Below are 19689 nucleotides of genomic sequence, written 5' to 3'. Positions count from 1 at the left end.
TGACAGCTCATTAAAAGGTAGGTCTGTGTGTGTGTGTGTGTGTACTTGCTACATAGTGAAGACTGAAACACTGTAATTCATGTTTACCTGACAGTTGACAGCTTAACATCCACCACCGTAACACGCACGCACACACGCACGCACGCGCGCGCACACACACACACACACACACACACACAACCCTGCTCATTATTCCTGCCTATTCCTTAACGAATGTGTGCAGGTGCAAACGTTTGCACATTTTAACACAACTGTTTTTCTCTTCACAATTGTCCATCTCTCTCTTGTCTATTCCACCCCCCGACCCTGCTTTATTAACACACACCGTGCTGCTACTCGGCACTAATGTACAATAATGAAGCGAGCGCGCACACACACAAACCGCTCCTTGCCCCCTATGTCTCCAGCCCTTTGTCAGGCTGAAGCTTGCCGTTTGACAATGTGGCTTAGCATTCCACACACTCGCTCAGCTGAACTCTGCCCTGTTGTTCCTAATCACCACCAGTCTGCCTGCTGCTGCAGCACACACACACACACACACACACACACACACAGACACACACACACACTTCATCCCACCACTATACAGCTAGATGAAACTCTAGACACACACACAGCCATGTGAACTTTTACAATATGACCCATTTTCAAAGCCTCAGTTTAGTCCCCAGACCATTAGCACACATGACATTTCTACAGCAGACGCATTAATGGAGCAGAAAGTGTTTTTTCTGTGTGTCTGTGAAGCCTGAGTGCTGTTAAATCCAACAATAACAAGCGCCACTCTACTACACAGACATCCATGACCGTACATTACCATACACAGTCTGGCAAACGCAGGCGGCGAGTAAATGCACTTCAGCGGCAGCTGTGTGTTTCCACTGTGAGCTCCATCTGTGCTTCCCACTGCAAAGCACTAACATCTCATTTACACCACGAATACTTGTTGCCTTTATTCTCTTTTTAGCTGGAAATTTACAGCCAAGGGGCATTTGAAATGGAGGCTGACATTTTCGTGTAAGCAAGTCATCTAAAGAAAGTGTCATTTTAAGTTTGCGCACTTTGCAATTAGATGAGGGTTTTTATTTTATTTTAAGATAGAAATAAAACTGATTAGACTGCGACTCATATCCTCTGCAGAAGACTGCAGAGGATATGAGTCTCTTTGAGCTCTTACCAGTCTCTGCTCAAACCCACAGACAACAAGAGGAATCTGGTTTCTTTTCTACTCTTGTTGGAATTGATATGTATCTAAGCTTAAAGTCTGACACACTGCCACACAGAGTACAAACAAATCCAAGGTCAAGCTCTCCTCCTTCCCTCCATCTCTCCACTCCAGTCACATGGAGACTCCAGATGACTGCCATCTCAGTGCATATAAACACACACACACACACACACACACAGTTACTGGCGTTAAATACACATACTGTCTCCATACATGTATAATACAACACATACACGGCTTATCATCCCACGCATGTACACACTAAATTGATGCATTTTCCATGGAGCAAACCGGCACTTAGTTTGAAAAATGTATGCCCAAAGAACATTTCCTAACAAATCATAAGCTGAACATGTTGCTCTTCTAAAGCCAACAATTCATAAATCAAATCTAAACTGTGGTGAGTTGTTGCTTCAGTTGAACGATTACTTGCTGCTGAGGAGCCTGAGAACATTTTGGAGATACGACTACATCTGAAACGATAAGTTGATAAATTGATTAGTTGATAGAAAACTAATTGGGAACTATTTGGATCATTTATTCATTGTTTGAGTCATTTTCAAGTAAAAATGCTAAATATTTGCTTGTACCAGCTTCTTAAATGTGAGTATTTTCAGCTTTTATCCTTCTATATCATTGTCAACTGAATATTATATCTACCTATATCTATCTATCTATTTATCTATCTACCTTGGGCTCTGGGAAATAGCACTAGGCATTTTTCATTATTTTACGTTTATCACCAGGATCAGTGTGATCCTTTTTTAGATGGTAGCATGAGTTGATTCTTTAGAGAATATGCTACTGAAATGTAAACTGTAAAACCCTGCCCAGGATATAACACACACGCACTCACACAAACACACTCACACAAAAACGAGTCTCAACAAGCCTAATGGCAAATCTTATCTAGGGCACAATAAAGAGTGCGCAATACTTGGTCTGACCTTTCATCCCAGAGCAGGCCGATGTGTGTGTGTTATTAAAATCTATTTAAAATCTCTTTTGTGCCCTGAAAACAAACACTGTTGGGCCTGATTGTGTCTTTGCATCTGTTGAAATCCGGGCATCAGTGGTCGTGTATGGAAACTGAAACAAACTCCAGGCAAGCGCCACAATCTCACTCATGGGACAGAAACAGAGGGGTTCACAAAACATAACTGTGCCACCCGTCCTCCCTCTTCCTCCTCTTCTTCCTCCTCCTCCTCCTCCTCCTACCCCCTCTGAGCCATTCATGAGGCTGGCATTCAGGAGGGAGAGGAGGGAGGGATGGCAGTGGGCAGCAGAGGAGGACAGAGTAATGCAGTTCATTCTCCTTTTTCCTCTCTCAAGAGGAAGTAAACAGCCTTTATTTGGGTGCCTTTTCATTCTGCCTCAGACAGTAAGGGAGGAAAGGAGGAACACACACACACACACACACAGACAGTCAGTCACGCCCTGTCTGTTTCTAGACCACATCCTGTTCTGCTGCAGTCGTCAACTGTGTCAAAGATGAAGCTACAGATACATAGATATATATACTTCCTGGCCCGAACCATGCAACAACAAGATATTGAAGTATCTTGCCTGCCTGAATATGTGTCGCAGAAACTCATTCATGTCTCTTGTCTTCACTTTAAACTCATCTAAAGTCATTTTTTCCTCAAAATGTCCCCAAATGTTGATCCAGCCTTTTGCTTGCAGTGAAGATCTTATGTGTAAAATTTGCATCTGTCTTTGGGATCTAGTTTTATTGTGTTTTATAGGGGTCCAGTGCACTGGTGGTCCCACCTTTCCCCCAAACACATAGACACTAGAGGCCTTTGTATGGAGGTCTTAATCCAATAAGCCATTTATCCATGGACTGGGAGCCACACTTTGTTTCAGCAGCCAAATCAATAACAGCCCACAAGGGAACTAGGCAGCAAAGTGGGGCATTTAAAGGAATACACTTTTTTTGGTAGAGGCTCTCTAATTAACTCAGCACAGTGAAATGAGATGACTGGGATTTGTTTCAGAGTCTACATGTTTTAGTTATTGACTAGTTATCTGCTGTGAATGCTTAAGTCTTCAGTTATACTTGAATATAATGGAATAAAGTCAAGTATAGTTGCCACAAAAACGGCATATTCCTTCATCACTTCAAGCCAAGAGCCAACAATAATGTTTTCTTGCCTCACTGCTCAAAGTGTTTGACCCTTTACTTAGTGCTTAGAGGAAGAAACTTGTATTTCTTCCTGTATGTGCTGAGAAGATTACTCAACTTATTTTTATTTCACTTCAGCCTTGGACAAAGAGATAGGCTAAGCAGTAATAAAACAGAGCAGGGCACAGGTGAGGACAGGTCTGACAGGTGGACGGTTAGACAAACAGGTGACAGAGGTAAACAGGAAAGAAAAACTGCCAAGACAGATGAAGAGACAAACAGACAACATGTGACTGTCTGCCTGTTTGTGCCTTCCCCCAGACACACACACACACACCTGTTCCTCCCTCTTTCCAAACACAAAGAGAGAACAGAACCAGACAAGCACACTGATAAGCATCAGCCAGACTAGTCATGCCAGAGTCACGCACACGCACGCACACGCACGCACACACACACACACACACACAGGCAGATAAGAACAGGTTCATTCCCGAATGGCTTTGGCTTCAGGCCTTGGGCACATTTTTGCACTACATGGGCACTCTGTCTAGACAGTCATCACACGCACGTCAAACACACACACGCAGCCTTTCCCCTCCCTGCCAAAGTGTTTTCCTCCACAGCTACAGTCAGCCATTTTACAATCCACACATCGCACAGCCTTGACAGCCACAGCCAATGGGACCCTACGGGGAAACAGTTAACAGGAGTCCATGGGAGAAAATGAAGCGAGTTATTAAAGTGATTGTGAGGAATCTCCCCCTAATCAATGCAACATCTACTGTCCACCTACTTTAGCTTCAGTAGGTGGACAGGAGTTAAATTTGGAAACCAGCTACAGTATTTCTCTATGATCCTTCACATAAAAAGACGTCTCTTTAAGCTCTCTCGATCAATTTTCTATTCATCACCCTCTCGCTCTCTCCCTCCTCCGTTTCCCATGTTTCACAGTCAAATCCCAGGCGGCGGCTTCCAGTCTATATTCACAGCAGTACATGAGGAGGGATGTAATAACATTACCTCATGAATGGACAAATTGTCTGACTGGAATACACTAGGCAGGCATAGGTAACCCCCACCGCCCCCACGTCACACACACACACACACACACACACACACACACACACAGACAGACAGACAGACAGACAGACAGACAGACAGACAGTATCCATGACACAGTATATATTAAAGTAGTGAAAGAAAAATACTAGAACTGCAACTGACAATTATTTGTGTTAACTAATTGTTTGGTCTGTAAAATGTCAGAAAATGGGGAAAAAAAATGTCCATCAAGATTTCATAGAGCTCAGCATGATGTCTCCAGATACCTTGTTTTGTCCAAAACCCAAAACATTAATTAAACATAACATAAAAAACTAAGAAAAACAGCAAATATCCACATTTGAGAAGCTAGAACGGGATAATTCTTTGGCATTTTGCTTAATAAATGAATTAAAAGATTAATCAACTATCAAAATTGTTGCAGACTAATTTTCTGTCGATCAATTAATTGACTAGCCTAATTGTTTTAGCTCTATAAAAACCTTGACAAAGTCCTTCCACATTTGTTGTCCCAGCCAAGTAATTTTCACTCAGCTGTCTAACCTCATTTTAAAATGCTACTATGGCTACATGATAGAGTAACATTATGCCTCTAGTTGCCATAATTATCATAGAGATGATTAGTGATGATCAATTAGCTGGTCGACAGAAAATTATTCCATGACAACTCTGATCATTAATCATTTAAGTCATTTATCAATTAGAAAAAAATTGCTTTCCCCATTCAAGTACAAAAAGTAAAAATCATTTCATTTTTAATTGTTAGTCTGACAAAATAAGCAATTTTGAGACATTACTTTGAACTCCGGAAACTTCAGAAGGAAGTGTGTCATATACTATATGATTAATTGATCAGCAATGCTAGATATAATCTTTGTTGGAGCCCTAGTAGCAATGATGAAACAATACTCAAATGCAGGCTATAACGGTAAGTAGTGCAGACATTGCGTTTGAGTCAGTGAAGGGCATTTAAAAGTTATCCATGTGCAAGAGAGCATACTAGCTGCATATACATGTGCAGCTTACCGTCTCCAGCACAGCAGCTCAGTGTGTGTGTGCTCTACTTTCCTTCCCCAGTGCCCCCCCGAGCGTTAATTACCAAAGCGGTCAGGGCTCACCTATGTGAGTAAACCAGGCCAGGAGACAGACACACGCACACACACAGAGATGCACATGCAAGTTAACAGAGATCCCATCCACCAACAGCTCCATCAAACAGCAATGGAGGAGGATGACGTAGTTTACTGCAAGCACAACTGTCGTGAACAAATACGCACACAGACACAAGTAGACACTGTTCAATATCCCAGGAGGATGCATCGACTGAGAATGAGGCCAGTGGGCTCTTGTCTTGTCTGCAGATGACTGTACTCATCATTTGAGCACTGAGCTTCATCTAGGCCAATATGTGTGTGTGTGTGTGTGTGTGTGTTTTACCAAAAACGAAAGAAAAAGTCTCTCACTGCCTTGGGACACTGTTTGGAGGTAGGTTATTGGTTCCAATCCACAATTAGGGAGAGAAACACACACACACACACACTGCCACCACCAAAACACAACTCAGCAGCCTGTTTTTTTTTTTTTTTTTTTATATAAAGGGAACTCAGCTCACTATTCGAAGGGATGAAACAACTCAGAGTGCTTGGAGACAGAGGGGAGTGAGAGAGCTACAGAGAGGACGAGTGTTGCTAAGCAGACTGAAAGCCGAGAGAGGCTGTCAGCAAGCCAGCAATGCACTGCTATCACTACAGAGAGAAAACACAAAATGGAGACACTGCCCAACCCTTTGTCTTGGCAAAAAATTACACAGCATTCATTAAAATGCCTCAAAATATATGCTGAAGCCTGCTTCTAACAGCCATTCAGTAGCTAAATGTATTTTATATTACCCAGCAATAATAACCTCATCATAATATGGCCTTATTGCCATTTAAAGACTAGTCTTAAAGCAATGAGACACTAAAATTAGCTAATGTCTCTTGGTGAAAGGTGGAAATAAAACTTGTCTTGTTTCTTTCTTGTTTTTAGAGATGTAGCACAAGAATTAAGAAAAATGGGCTTCACAGTTAAATAAGTGAGTGTTTAGATGAGAAGTTTAAATGTTTTAATGCAAGAGTTGGAGTTGCCCCTGACTAAAACCCCTTCTTTACTGGCCCTAGTATGCGGTCATATATCGATCAGTGGTTTGTTTACTTCTTCATCAGCACAGGAGGCTGCTCTGCTGTAATGTGGAATACTGCAGTAAATGTCAATGCTTGGTTGGTCGTCACTGTCTGCAACAAGGCCAGAGGGGTGGAGAGGATGGAGAAAGAAGGAGGGAAGGGTGGAGAAAGAGAGAGGGCAACTCTCTCTGACCCATCATACAGTCACAGCCCTACAAAGAGAAAATCTCTACCTGGCCAAAATGCCCCGAAGGGTAAAATCTATCACAGACACATGGAAAGAGAGACAGTTAAATCCAAAAACGCCCTGGGTCCTGTTCTGCAGGGAGCTCCTGTCTCATCCATATTACATGCAGGAGCTTGTTTGAAGCCTCTACTGCTCGCCTCTGCATGGGCAGCTTGGCTTTGCTGTCCAGGCTCCTCGGGCTCGAGGCAGTCTCTCCCACACACAAACAGCTCCCGTAATGCAAATCCATCAGCTACCATGACTCTCCCTCTTCTCTCTCTTTCTCTCTGTCACAAGATTTGGTTTTCAAAACCAATCTCTGAAGACCATTCTCTCTACTTTCACAATGGCTTGTGGACTACAAAATTTACTAGATGCATTTACTTTTAATTTGGAAAAATCTTAAATTATTAAAAGATGAACTTCAGGTTCAAAACCTACTCACAGAAATCTGCCAGCATTTGGCTGGAGGTGGCTGTTCATTTCCATCCTGCTTGTACTGATATTAATACACCAAAACCCGTGACAGGTGAACCCACAATCCACACACTTGATCACCAGACTTCCTTCATTAAAACAGTCACTGTCTGAGGCAGGCTTGACAACAGCCGAAGGAAAGCGTGGCTGGGTTTGGTAAATGTCATTATGGTTGAGTCAGAGCTCTAAGTGAACACACCTGGGCCTAGATCAAACAGACTGTGTGAGAGAGCGGGACGGTGATAAATCTTTGTCCTGGCTCCACAGTGACGCTGATGAGTGGAGAGCAGACTGCAGCACTGATGGAACACCATGACTCACACTGCAGGATAGGGTTGACGTGGTGACGGGAGGAAGTGGTTGTGTTTCTGGCTGTGTTTGACCCTTAGACTTCCTTTAATCAGGGACTGTGGACTGTGTCATCTGCACAGTATCCCGTGCTACTGTGTGTATCATCTCTCAAATAAGAGATGTCATCATGTTGACATGTTCAAAGCTGACGTGAGGGTCAAGTCACAGTCTGGCTTTCTGTCATTCACCTCTGATGACACAAGGACAAAAAGTTTGACTTTTGAATTTAAAATTTCAACACTCATTTTCTTTCTTTTAAGAGGCACACTTGCTTTAAAAAATAGAAAATAAGGCTGCTTGGTTGTCTGTCAAAGCAGCTGACAGAAATTTACCATCATTTGGCTGGAGGCTAGATTTCTTCCCTCAACATGAGTCAGGCTTCTAAAGAACTACTGTACATATGGCCTCATCTGGAATCAGGATGTGTCTCAGCCGGTACATCTTGACAGTGATGACAAAGAAAATGTCTGGCATAACAAAGTGTACTTGTCATAGGAACTGGTTAAAATGTAGCCAGACTGTAAACTACAAAGGCAATGCTTCACTCTTCAAAGGATAAAGTCAAGGGCAATAAGGCTCCATGTGGGCCAAGCAGCAAGGCTGTTTTAATACGAGCAACAGCGAAGCCAGAAAAAAAAGAGTTGGACACGCAAACAACGAGAATCGGCGCCACGTGCTCGACAAGAGTCGCACACAAATGCACACACCACTCAGTTGCCTGGGGACAGTTAAGGAGGACTTGACTATTAGCTTGCATGCAAGGATGCTTAAGTGCACTCACCAGTCTCAACGTATGCAACCCTTAACTGAGCTTCCACAGCTGAAGTACACTCAAATAAAAATACACAATATCCGTTTTTTGAAAGCTATTAGGTGATTAATTGCATCTGGAGGTCAACGACCTTGAGGATTGTCTACTATTTAGTTTATGCTGTAAAGAGGTGCAGTGGGACTGTTGAGGATCCAGAGGGAAACAGTCTTCTATTTACAGAATCTTGATGAGCTGGTATGGACCCCTGAGGGATGAGGCAAAGAAGACTAGATGTTTGCATGTGCGTGTCTGCCCTAAGAAATATCAAGGAGACAGATGATTCTCATGAGTGGTATCCCTGCAGATGGGAATAGAGGTGAGATAAACACATCAGCATTTGGCAAGGCAGATGCAGAAAGGGATGGAAGCCTGGGCAAACCACAAAATGTCACTTGTATCACCTTCACTAATGCAGTCTGTTTCCCAGTTGCTAACTTTACAGCATTGCCCTGAGCAACAGCAGTCAGGCCCCTGGTGAGATAAGGATTTACAGGTTATAGAAGCTGCCAGCAGTGTAAGGGAAAGGAACAGTTGGAGGGTGTTTGATGTTAGTGGTGCAAAGGTGAGGCTGCAAAATAAAGAACTTACAGGGCAAGCAATCACCTATCCAAGCTTGGCACATTTGCATCTCACAGTGGTTTGCTGTGCTTATTTGCTTTAATCTGGTGCGTAGGATGAAGGTCAAAACTAGCATGGGCCACAGCAGTACTTAACTTGGCTGCCATTGTTGTGTGCAATTAAGCACATGGGGGCTGTTTGATTAAAAAAACGTGGATACCTGGGGCATCCCAGTAGCTAACCTGGTACAGCGCGTGCCCCATGAACAAGGCTTACTGCAGTGGCCCGGGTTTGATTTGTGGCATGTCATTCCCCCTCTCTCTCTCTCCTGTCTATTTCCTGTCTCTTTAGCTAGCTTCCTATAAAATAATGGCAAAAATTTGCCATTATTTGATGGCAAATCAAATGTCTGATTTTAAAAACGTGGACACCTAAACAAACAACCCAAGCAGAATCGCTTCCATATGGAAATGACAAGCCATTACCAAACACACAAAATAAATTACTGGCAAAGTGGAGAGATGGGGATTCCTTTAATCGTACAGGCTGACTATTTCCCCCTGATTTCTCTGTTTGCAACATGCATAATTGATCAGTACAGTGGCTGGCTTAATGTGTTGTGGATGTGCCGGATGGCAGCCCAGAGGGAATCATGACACGCCTTTGATATCCTGTGTTTATCTCCCTGTCTGGGAGACTGTGGTGGTGGGGAAAAAAAACATGAGAGAAGGAGTCTAAGTGCCTATATGGTGTGTATGTGTGTGCGTCTGCTGTGTATATGGTGCTCCTATGGAAAGCGCCGTCTCTGGGTCTCTCCATTTATATCTTCATTAATCACTGTTCCCACCGGGAAGGCGGCACAGAAGAGTCTTTCAAATGCAAACGTGCTCTCTCTGCTTGCACACAACACGCACAGGCTGGCAGTCTCTCACAGCCCTTTTACAGTATACCTCCCTCGCCTACGACTCCCTGCCCCCAACGCACACACAACCTGCTCATCTGACAGTCTCCCAGGGAGACCAGACAGTGGACAGTTAAGCTTCTCATCAACACATCGATTAATTAATACCACTCCTCATTATTCCGGTCTCATGCAATACAACCCAGGCAAGCTAGTCAGACGTGTTACGATCCAAGCCGCTTTCTCTTCTTACAGTCTTGTTTGAACTCGTAGCCCATTATATACCCCTCTTTCACTTGTTCTCGCTCTCATTTTCTTTAGAAGAAACAAACTGGTCTGACGCCCTGAGGGGGGAGGGCCAGAGCACAGTGAACATGCAAACACACTGTCAGTACAGGACTCTTAAAGCCCGCAGGATATTTGGCTGGGAGGGGCTTAGCCAGTTTGTTTAGTCTATGAGACTGTTGGCAGACGTGGCAGAGACTCCACTGTATCTCGACTGACCTATCTCTGCTGCCTGATGCTGTGGCTAGCTCACATCAGTCCCACAGTAGCAATTATCTTCTTCTGGTGGTGAGGTGGGAAAAGAGTCCAAGCCAAGGAAACAGTCAACAATAAGATGCTGCGGCTGGGGTGGGAAGTTGCTACCAGCCAACCAATGGTACATTTCTAAATGTGGGGTTGTAGTGCACAGGATAAGCTGTGAGCTGGTGTACAACAAATCCAAGTGGTAAAGTGAACTGTGGCAGAGGCCTGTGACCATTTTCAAATGCTGGTTCTGAAACTAAGATTCTTATCTATTTAAGAAAAAGACCGAGAAGTAACGACTTTGGCGTTCTTCCAGTGAGCTGCAATGCTGTTATGGAGCTGTGATACTGGCACTGACCTGATGGTGACATACCAGAGGCCCCTCAGCTCAGCCCCTCCTGCCTTGCGGGGCCCCATTTAGCCCTTTATAACAGGCAGCAAACACTGGCCAAGGCACAGCCTGTTGTGCACAGGGAACACAGTCTCCCACACCTACATATAGGGAAAACATTCAAAGAAGCTGCTGTGTATTCAGTATAAGTGGATAATTGTTCTTTGGAAAATGCATAGAAAGAAACATGTGTATGGGTGTCTTGGGACGGGGGGCAAAGAAGAGAGTATTAGCTGAGGAAACACAAGCTAGCCGGCATGTGATTGGCCAACCAAGAGGGCTGTTCCAGGTTACATTTGTGGTTCAGCTCAGGTCTTGGGGAGGTTAATTTTCAACTTGGGGAAAGAAGAGTTGGGGCCCAAGCCCCCTGTAACAACCTAACGGCTGTGGAAACACTGCCTGTTTCATGGAAGACGACCAAATATGAGAGCAGTTTGTGACTGAGACAGTCAGATCCACCTGTCCTGGCCTTACCCTCTCATCTTCTTCGTTTCTTACTCTTTACTTCTCTTCTCCACCCCTACCTCATTTGCTCAAGTGCCTCCCCTGGGGGTGGTATGTTTTTTGACCACATATACCCTTTTTGTGTCCACTTCTGTCTGACAGCCTGTCTGAGTTACAAATGTTAAAGCAGGCGACAGCAGAAGCAGAGGTGAGGTTAACTTGGGAGACTGGTGCACATGTCTGAACACAGACAGGAACTTATGCAACAGCAGCTGTGGCCCCTGTAACTGAGTCTCCTCATTTCACTCTTCTTCCGTTTCCTCCTGCCTCCCTCTTGGTCCGTCTCCTCCTCTATTCAGTGTCCGTGTCACCCGTCAACTCGCCACATCCATCAAGGTCGGAGACCTGATCAATAGCCACTGGCTTTCCACTCATCCGCCTTGCAGACGCACACAAGTGGTCTTATTGCTTATGTAATGATTGACTTATCAGGTCATTTGGCTGCTTATTTTGTTACTGTCCGCTGATTGGGGCCTGGGGGGTATTGACTGTTTACAGACACATGTGGGCAACAGCAGAACTGTCTAGGTTAGAAGAAAGGGATGATGGTGAATGAAAGATGGTAGAGTGAAGAGCAGACTGAAGGCCATAAGTCAAGATGGGTGAGGACATGAACCCAAGAGAAGAAGGAAAATTGAAGATGGATGTCAAGATAGAGGGAGAGGTAGAGGAAGGAGGAAGAGATAGCAAAGGCAGCACAGTGAATGATTAGTATGCCTGCCAAAATCCAATTAGTTACAGCCCAAGAGAATGACTGACAAGCAGACAGACAGACAGACAGACAAACAGAGCAGACAGCCCAGGAGACAGCCAGAGAGTGCAGCTGCACTGGTCTGCGGTAATGAAGTCACTGGTTTCCAAATAGCAAATAGAGGAAGCCAAAGAGATGCAGCTGTCTGCCGTCTGTGCCGCAGCCACTGTGTCAGCCTGGCCTGGGAGACAGACAGAGAAAGGCTGTTCTCTACGTCTGACACTTCTGACCCTGGGCCAACACAACGCAACAAACAAGGCTGAGGCAGACAAGCAACACACAGCTATGTTCACTATGTTCTGGCATGAGGTTATGAATGAGGTTATGCTCGCTAGGGTGGGGAAATATGTCTAAAATATCAGGCCATACTATTTTTTCTTATTTTTAAACAGCATATTTTTTCTACCTTAAGACAAAAAATAAGAAAAGTTCATTATTCTGGTAAATCAAATCAATGACACCACAATATATTATAAAGTTGTATAAAATTAGTTTACATTTTAGACTGTAAAAATGACCTTTGTGTATCTTTTGTATGTTAGAAAATAACTTGACCTAGTGTGAGTACTACTGGTGATTGTCATTCAGATGTTTTGTAATACTTTGCTAGAGAGTGCCTGATGACATACCATGCAAACACACAGCCCAAATAAAAAAATGATGATCATCAATGGGAGTTTGTGTTACTTCCTGTCTTGTCAGAAAAAAAAAAACACCCAATAAAAATGACAACACATGATCTTGTCTCAGTGGAAAGTACAGATGTCTGTCACCACCCCTGATGGCAAAATGTACTCATTGTCTGTCAGATACTAAAGTAACTCTTGATATAAGGCTTCAGCGTGTTGCTGTCTGTTGGTGGTGTATGTCTAGCAAACTGTTTACACAGCAGGGATCAGTAGACAGGGTAGCAGTGCATTCAGGCACAAAGCACCGTTTATAGAGAGTGAGTCCTGGAGTTTTTAACTGCACCTTCTCAAACCAAACACTCCTGACAGGATATGGGACTAGTAGCCATCGGAGAAGGTGGGAAAAAAACTTCCAGAAGGCTCCCTTGTTTGTCTCTCTTCTCTTTTAGAGGTCCCAGAGCTCTCCGGTAAAACTATGAGCCACTTGTAAAAGTGCACATTGACACTGTGTGTAAATAAGGGCCATTGGGAAAAGGGTCTGCAGTCGGGGTTAGACCAACACACTGAGGCGAGCCATCTTTCTAAAAAAGCATGTGTAACTATAAGCTGCCTGGCTGGCCTTCCACTAACATCCACTGGGATGTGGAAAGTATGAGTCACACAGCCAGTGCAGTGGAGGCAGCTGGACACTGCAAGTCTGGAGGATGTTCAGGGTGAGAGACATGTCCGTCTGCCTCACTTCCTTTTCAGTCAAACACACACTTTCATTACACAAATACATACACATATAAAGAGAGTGGTTGGACGGGAACCCTGTGTCCTGACCGAGTGAAGCTGGACACTGGCAGGTCACCTTGTTCTCTGCCCACTGACCTTTCGCACACCCTTACATCCGCTTAGGTGTGGAGGAGGGGGGTCATCCTCTTTTAATGTCAAAATCACCTGCTTCCTGTAGACTCACAGGCAACTGTCTTTCCAGGAATTTGGCCATTTGTGACTGTGTGTCTCTGGCTAAACAAACTTAGCTCTTCCATAAAATTTCAACGTAATTTCCGATCAAGCCAAACCCTCACAAATAACAGAACAAGGTCAAATAGTCTAGATTTTTTTTAAAGAAACAACAACAACAACAACAAAAAAGGGGGGGGGGGCATAGACTGAGAAATCACCCTACAGAGAGAAGACAGCACCTGAAACTGTGGTGAGACAGAGGCTCCAGAGAAACTGGCGCAAAGTGTGAGACAGAGAGAGACTATGATGTGTCATACTAGCCTCCAGTTCACAGTTCATTACACACAGAGGTTGGAAATGTCACACACATAAACACACACACACACACACACCTAAGAGTGTAGGAGTCATCATTCACCTTGAGCATATGTTTTTGTACATGTGTGTTGCGTCTGTGGTCTGTTTGCGCATGTTTCCTTTGTGGTATTCAAGTGTCTGTGCCTTTGAGAAAAAATGTCTACGTCTTCCAAGATGCATACCTTAAACCAAGGCGGAGGAAGAGGAGGAGGACAATTGGGAAGAGGCGATACAGGAATGCAGTCGGGACGCTAGACGAGACAGCAGAAGGTATTTCCGGCACATTCACACACCAAGTTAGACCAGACAGAGAAAAGGCAAGGCATCTCCCTATCTCAGGTAGACAAACAATACTCACACCTGCACACACTATTAATACACACTGCAATCTTTCTACTCCACAGTCTCTCACTTAACCTGCTGCCTTTGCTATCACAAATACATCTTGCCAGCGAAGGTTGTGGTAGAGCCCCTTTCTGTTCAAAATGTGTGTTTTCTGGTTAAAGCCAGAATATTTTTCAGTGTTTTTTTTTTTTTTTTACTTAACCAAAAATCCAATCTGAACTGGTGGATTTGAGTGAGAACAAACCACGCCAAACAAACAAAAGCACAACCCCACCTTTAGCCACAAAACAATTCAAAAAGGGCAGTCCACTGTGGTCAGAGGGAGGTCATGAGACATAAACCAGTCAATGGCAGGGAAACAATCTAGAGCTTTTCCCCCCACTGAATGCTGACTTTTCAATAGGCTTGCTGCCCTTGTGGCCTGGATACTGCATCGACATGATTTTTTTACACAGCAAGAATAAGAGAATTGGCTAAATCATTTGGAAGACTCTGCAGCATTCTGGCTTTCAGTGACTACTGGTAATGCAATGAAGCCATTTCACTTTCAGGTTTGCCTGGAGGTAAAAGTGTCACTAATGATGTCTATGTTCCAATCCTGGAACTGTGGCTTATACTACATCTAGTCATTTTCTTATTTTAAGAAGCACCATTTTCTCAAATTGTGTAGGAATATCCAAAAAGACAAATTAGGGCAAACTAGAAAATTATTTTTATATTACAGTCAGATAAAAGGGCTAGCAATAAACTGCTGACATGTAGTTTTAATGCAGGAGTTAGAGGCTCTTCCTGAGTCTCCTATACTGGCCTTTTGTTCAGTGACATTCCCAGTGACCTCCAGGTGACCCGAGGGGATAAATGATGCACTTCCTTTTCAACTGGGCCAGCTGGCCTAACCTCATCTGATCAGACCTGGCCAGGCAGATGTCACCACCTGTCCCAGGCCTCTCGCACTTATACTAGGTCAACTCTGGTTTAAGAAAACACCAGCCGTATGGTAGTCTAGTCAAACCTGCTGAACACTCAGAATATGGGACCATTATAGATAGGAAGTGCCAACTAGACAGGCAGTTAGGAGACTTTAAAAGCACATCATCCAACATAATAAAACACAGTTTTAATTGATAATGACGTTTTATTGCATGCAAACAAGCAAAGACACACAAAGACACAGGTATCATTTAGAAGTGCACTTACTTTGTCTAGCGACCTTTTGAGCTTGTAGTGGAACTTCTCTTTGACCTCGTCCAGGAGCTGCTTGAGTTTTGGCTCATCGGGCGTGCCTTGGTACTTCCTGGAAAGCTGCAGGTAGCAGGGCCACTTGGCTGAGTCAAAGCCCCAGTGGCAGGTCCTCTTATCAGGTGACTTGTGAGAATGCATGACAAACTTCTGTGGTGAAAAGAGCAACTGGCACTCAACGCACTGGATGCAGGGCGCCTCCGGCTGGGTGTAGAACTGGGGCACAAAGAGACCCTGGCACTTCCCCAGACACTGGTGCTCCACCTGGAAGCTGGCTTCGCTCTCTTTCAGCAGGCCCTGGGTCGACAGCTTACCACTGGGATCGGCAGGCAAGGCCGCCCCAGGACGCAGCAGTGCGTTGCACAACCGTTGTGCATCCGTCAATGTAATGAGGCCACAAGAAGGTGCGTTGAACGGCAGAATGCCCAGCACCTTAAGGATATGCAGCTGCTCAGCGTCGCAACGTGAGCAGTAGACGTAGAGCTCGTCGCACACAGTGTTGATCTGCTGCAGCGAGAAGTCGCGGAGCACAGAGTTGAGCACCTGGGGCAGGCAAAGCCGCTTCTCTCCCCCAACAACGAAGCAGGAGATAGACTCTCCTTCCAGCAGCGAGTGGGTGAGTTCGGTGGAGCTGTCACAGGGAACCAGCAGCGGGCCCCCTCCCAGAACAGGAGGGGAGGGCAAGGGGGGCATGCCAGCTGGGGAATGCTCGTGGCCGGTGCGGGCTGAGAAGGCAGCTGGGCCCCCGAGGGAGCTCTGGCTGCTGAGGGTGAACTGTGCCAGTGTGTGTTTGAGCCCAGGGCTCAGGTCCAGAGCTTTAGCAGAGCCCACCACATGCAGTTCAGCCCGGCCCTCCACATCCATGTCAGAGTCGTGGCACAGATCCTCCATCTGCTCCCTCTTCACCTTGGGAGTTTTGGGGAAGGAATCCAAGCTGCAACGCTTCAGGTTGATCTCCGCCATCACTCGCTTCTTGATGGGCGCGTCTTCCAGACGCTCTCTGAACAGCCGTTTCATGCTGCCCTTGAATGAGGTCAAGTCTTTGAAAGGGGTTTTCAAACTGGTCTGGGTGCTGGCCATGTCTAAGCAGTGGGTTATTGTCGTTTCTGTCTGCTGACTGAGTTCTTGTATTCCTATGAGTCTTTTTTTTCTCCTTAAGTCTTTTCAAATGACGCAAATCTTCTGGTAGTTAGACACATGCATGATGGTGACGGAAGTTCTCTATGTTCTGATCCGCTTCCTGAGCATGAAAAAAAACAGGAATTTAGAAAACAGAGAAGAGGTGGAAAAAATAATTAATTCACTATCTAAACTATAGCTAATCAATTCATTCCCTGTAGAAGTATAAACAAACTGAAAATTATCTCATTAAAAAAAATGTGGGGCATGAAATATCCATAAGGAGTTTAAATGCTTTATGGCCGCTGTCCCGGCTGGGGGCTGAAGAGGTCAATGACTGTTTGCATGGACCACTAAACCAAATGGCCATTACCATACTTCACACAAACACCAGGCTTTTTCAGCCCTTGTAATTGAACCCCATGGGAAATTTGCATTGAGGTTTTCACAAAGGTTTTGAAACAAACTTTCCAGCACAAAGTGAGAATTTTAACAAGCGAAACCAGTTGACCAGACATGACAACCCAAGCGAAATTCTCCACCACCCTGCCCCTCTCCCATTACATTGTTAATGTAAGGCTGATACAATGGTCAAAAACATGTCACTTAGCAAATGAAAGTGCCCTTCCCAACCATACTGTGCCTTCCCCTAGGTCTGCTTACCCCACGCTGACCCCATCAACTCCATGAAAAACAATTGATAAAAGCGTGAACAGCAGTCGTCCCCTTGTCCCAGTCCTTTCACAGCTTGAAAGCCGTGTGGAAAGCGGTGTTTCCCTCTTTTTTACTCTCAGGCTTTACTGCGGAATTACTAAGTCGACTGTAATAAGGTAAACAACACTTAGCTGGTATCCCCAATTTAAAACGCAATGTAGATGATAATGGCTACTGCTGCAGTATGACACCAAGAGACGACAGACTGAACGCACTTCATTCAGCTTGAAAATGCAACATTTACTGTATGATCTGCGCTCTCATGTTGTCGTGAAATACATTTGATTTCTAAATCTACACTAAATGGAGATTTCGGCTTGTCAAAACCAGCAAAAACGCACACTCGGTTAATTGACCACAGTTAATGCAAATTTCAGCATCCCATCGGTTGTTTTTTTTTTTTTTCCACCGACAGAAATGCTGCGGCGAACCTCGAGCTCGATTCCTAAGAGGGTTGATGTTTGTGGGCGTTTTAATGGCAAATATCACCGTGGGCCGATTCAAGAAAAAAAAAAAAACACTGCAAAATCAAATCAGCGACCAATAAATGAGGTTCAGAGGCAGCTTCTTTCCCAGTGTGCTCGGGACTCCGGTTTGGCTGCTAAAACCCTCCAACCAGATCGGCATATTTCGGTCAGAAATAACAACGCCCGCATTGCTTCATTAAATAACAATGCGGTGGTATTTCTCAAACAATCTCACAGCCATTAATAGCTATAAAGGACATACGTCTTAATGTCACCCCCCACTTCTGGTATCCTTTTTGGCTGCTGCAAGGACACCGCGTATAACGCTGCTCCATCCCCAGCTACCCCCCCTCCTCCTCTCCAGTCTGCAAACTGTACCTCGCCTCCTCTGCTGGCTCGCCACGACGGCACTGGTATGCAGACAGCGATGATAATGACAGTCACTGTCTACACTACCGTCTGGTCTGGGAAGGTACCGCGGTCGAGCGTTGCGCACACACCGACTTGGTGAGGGCACGGTGGGGCTTACAACCGCGGCTTGCCCGTATGTCAAACACACAGGTAGATATGTTAGCCTACCCAACGGTCAAACAGTTTGAAACAAGACATTAAATATTACTTATTTGTGTGTGACATTGTTTTGAGTTGTAAATACGATGACTTCGTAACAAACATGTACGCAAACGTAAAGTGAAAGCGTAAGAAAATGCGCATTCGTCTGGAAATCAATTGAGAAATAGCTATCTCGTCTTTGAACGGGTAACGTTCAATACTAACTGCGCTAGCTAGCTAGCTTAGCTAACGTTACCCCCCAGCTCACCCCGGCACAGTCGACCATGAAGCAGGCTAACCCAGCTCTCAAAGAGCGCAGGCAGTCTAACTTAACCCGATCCGCAACCAGGAATGAGAGCGGTAATAAAACAGACTAACTTGCCTCGGCTCACCCACCAAACAGAGTGGTAAAACAGCAGTGTCCGTTGCGACGGAGAAAGATACCCCGCTAGACTATTTAAAGCAGGCTATCCGGGCATTAAAGCGATAACGCCGGTGAGAGAGAACCGAAAGCGCTAACACTACAGCAGGCTAACTCCCAGATAGAGAGCGACACAGCAGGCTAAAGCAGGTTAGCTTCGCCCCCCGTCCCCTCCGTCGGCTGCGGCTCAACACAGGAATTCAAACTCAACCGTTAATCGTCACAAGTTGGGATCCGCTATTAAATAAAAACCCCGCAGCCTATTTTTTTAAGTCGATTTAAAAGCTCCATCTTTTCTTTTTTTGTATCGTTTAAACACTTGCCTGAACGCTGTGTGTCGGTCGTCCTCTCTCGCCCGTGGTCCTCTCGGTACTGGAAAAGCCTGGCGGTGGCGGACCGTCAACAAGATGCAGCTAGAGGTTCCACTACAGCCCCGTAACGTCACACTGCACACAGGCTGAGAGGCGGAGACGTCACCCGGCTGACGGAAACTATGCGGGGGTGTCTCTCGTCCGTCTGTCTGTCTGTCTCGCACAGCCTGGGAGAGATTTGTTTCTTCCAGCATTAAAGATGTGAGCAGAGAGTTGCAGACAGACAGCAGCAGCAGCAGTCAGTGGATGCCAAATCTGAGGTCCGGGAACTTTTAGAGGTCCTTAAAAGGGTCCGGCATTGCATAGCACTTATAGTAGCTCTTTACTGCACATTTGTTTCTATTTCAGCTCAGTTTAATGAGGAAATTTGATTTGAAATTAGATTTTCAGCATGATTTTCCTAAAATAGATTTATTTAAAATTCGACATACTTTATTTTAGAGATG

At 44.9% G+C, this 19689-nt stretch overlaps 1 protein-coding gene across 2 annotated transcripts in view; it reads right to left on the bottom strand.

Annotated features, from left to right (window-relative positions):
- skila (SKI-like proto-oncogene a) overlaps positions 1–19478 on the bottom strand; it is a 35931-nt gene extending 16453 nt beyond the window's left edge. Inside the window, exons 1-2 of one of the 2 annotated variants that reach the window (XM_044221039.1) lie at positions 19196–19478; positions 15558–16839 (exon numbers count right to left, since the gene is read on the bottom strand). In XM_044221039.1, coding sequence (XP_044076974.1) covers positions 15558–16679 — 1122 coding nt within the window. In that variant the 5' untranslated portion in view covers positions 16680–16839; positions 19196–19478. Of the gene's footprint in view, positions 1–15557; positions 16840–17381; positions 17583–19195 lie in introns of those variants that run through there. The other variant, XM_044221040.1, reaches the window with a different exon arrangement.
- Between the last annotated feature and the right edge of the window lie 211 nt (positions 19479–19689).

The sequence above is a fragment of the Siniperca chuatsi genome, linkage group LG13, assembly GCF_020085105.1.
Source record: "Siniperca chuatsi isolate FFG_IHB_CAS linkage group LG13, ASM2008510v1, whole genome shotgun sequence".
NCBI lineage: Eukaryota > Metazoa > Chordata > Actinopteri > Centrarchiformes > Sinipercidae > Siniperca > Siniperca chuatsi.
Note: the sequence above shows the minus strand (reverse complement) of the source record. Positions and strands in the feature narration are given on the sequence as shown.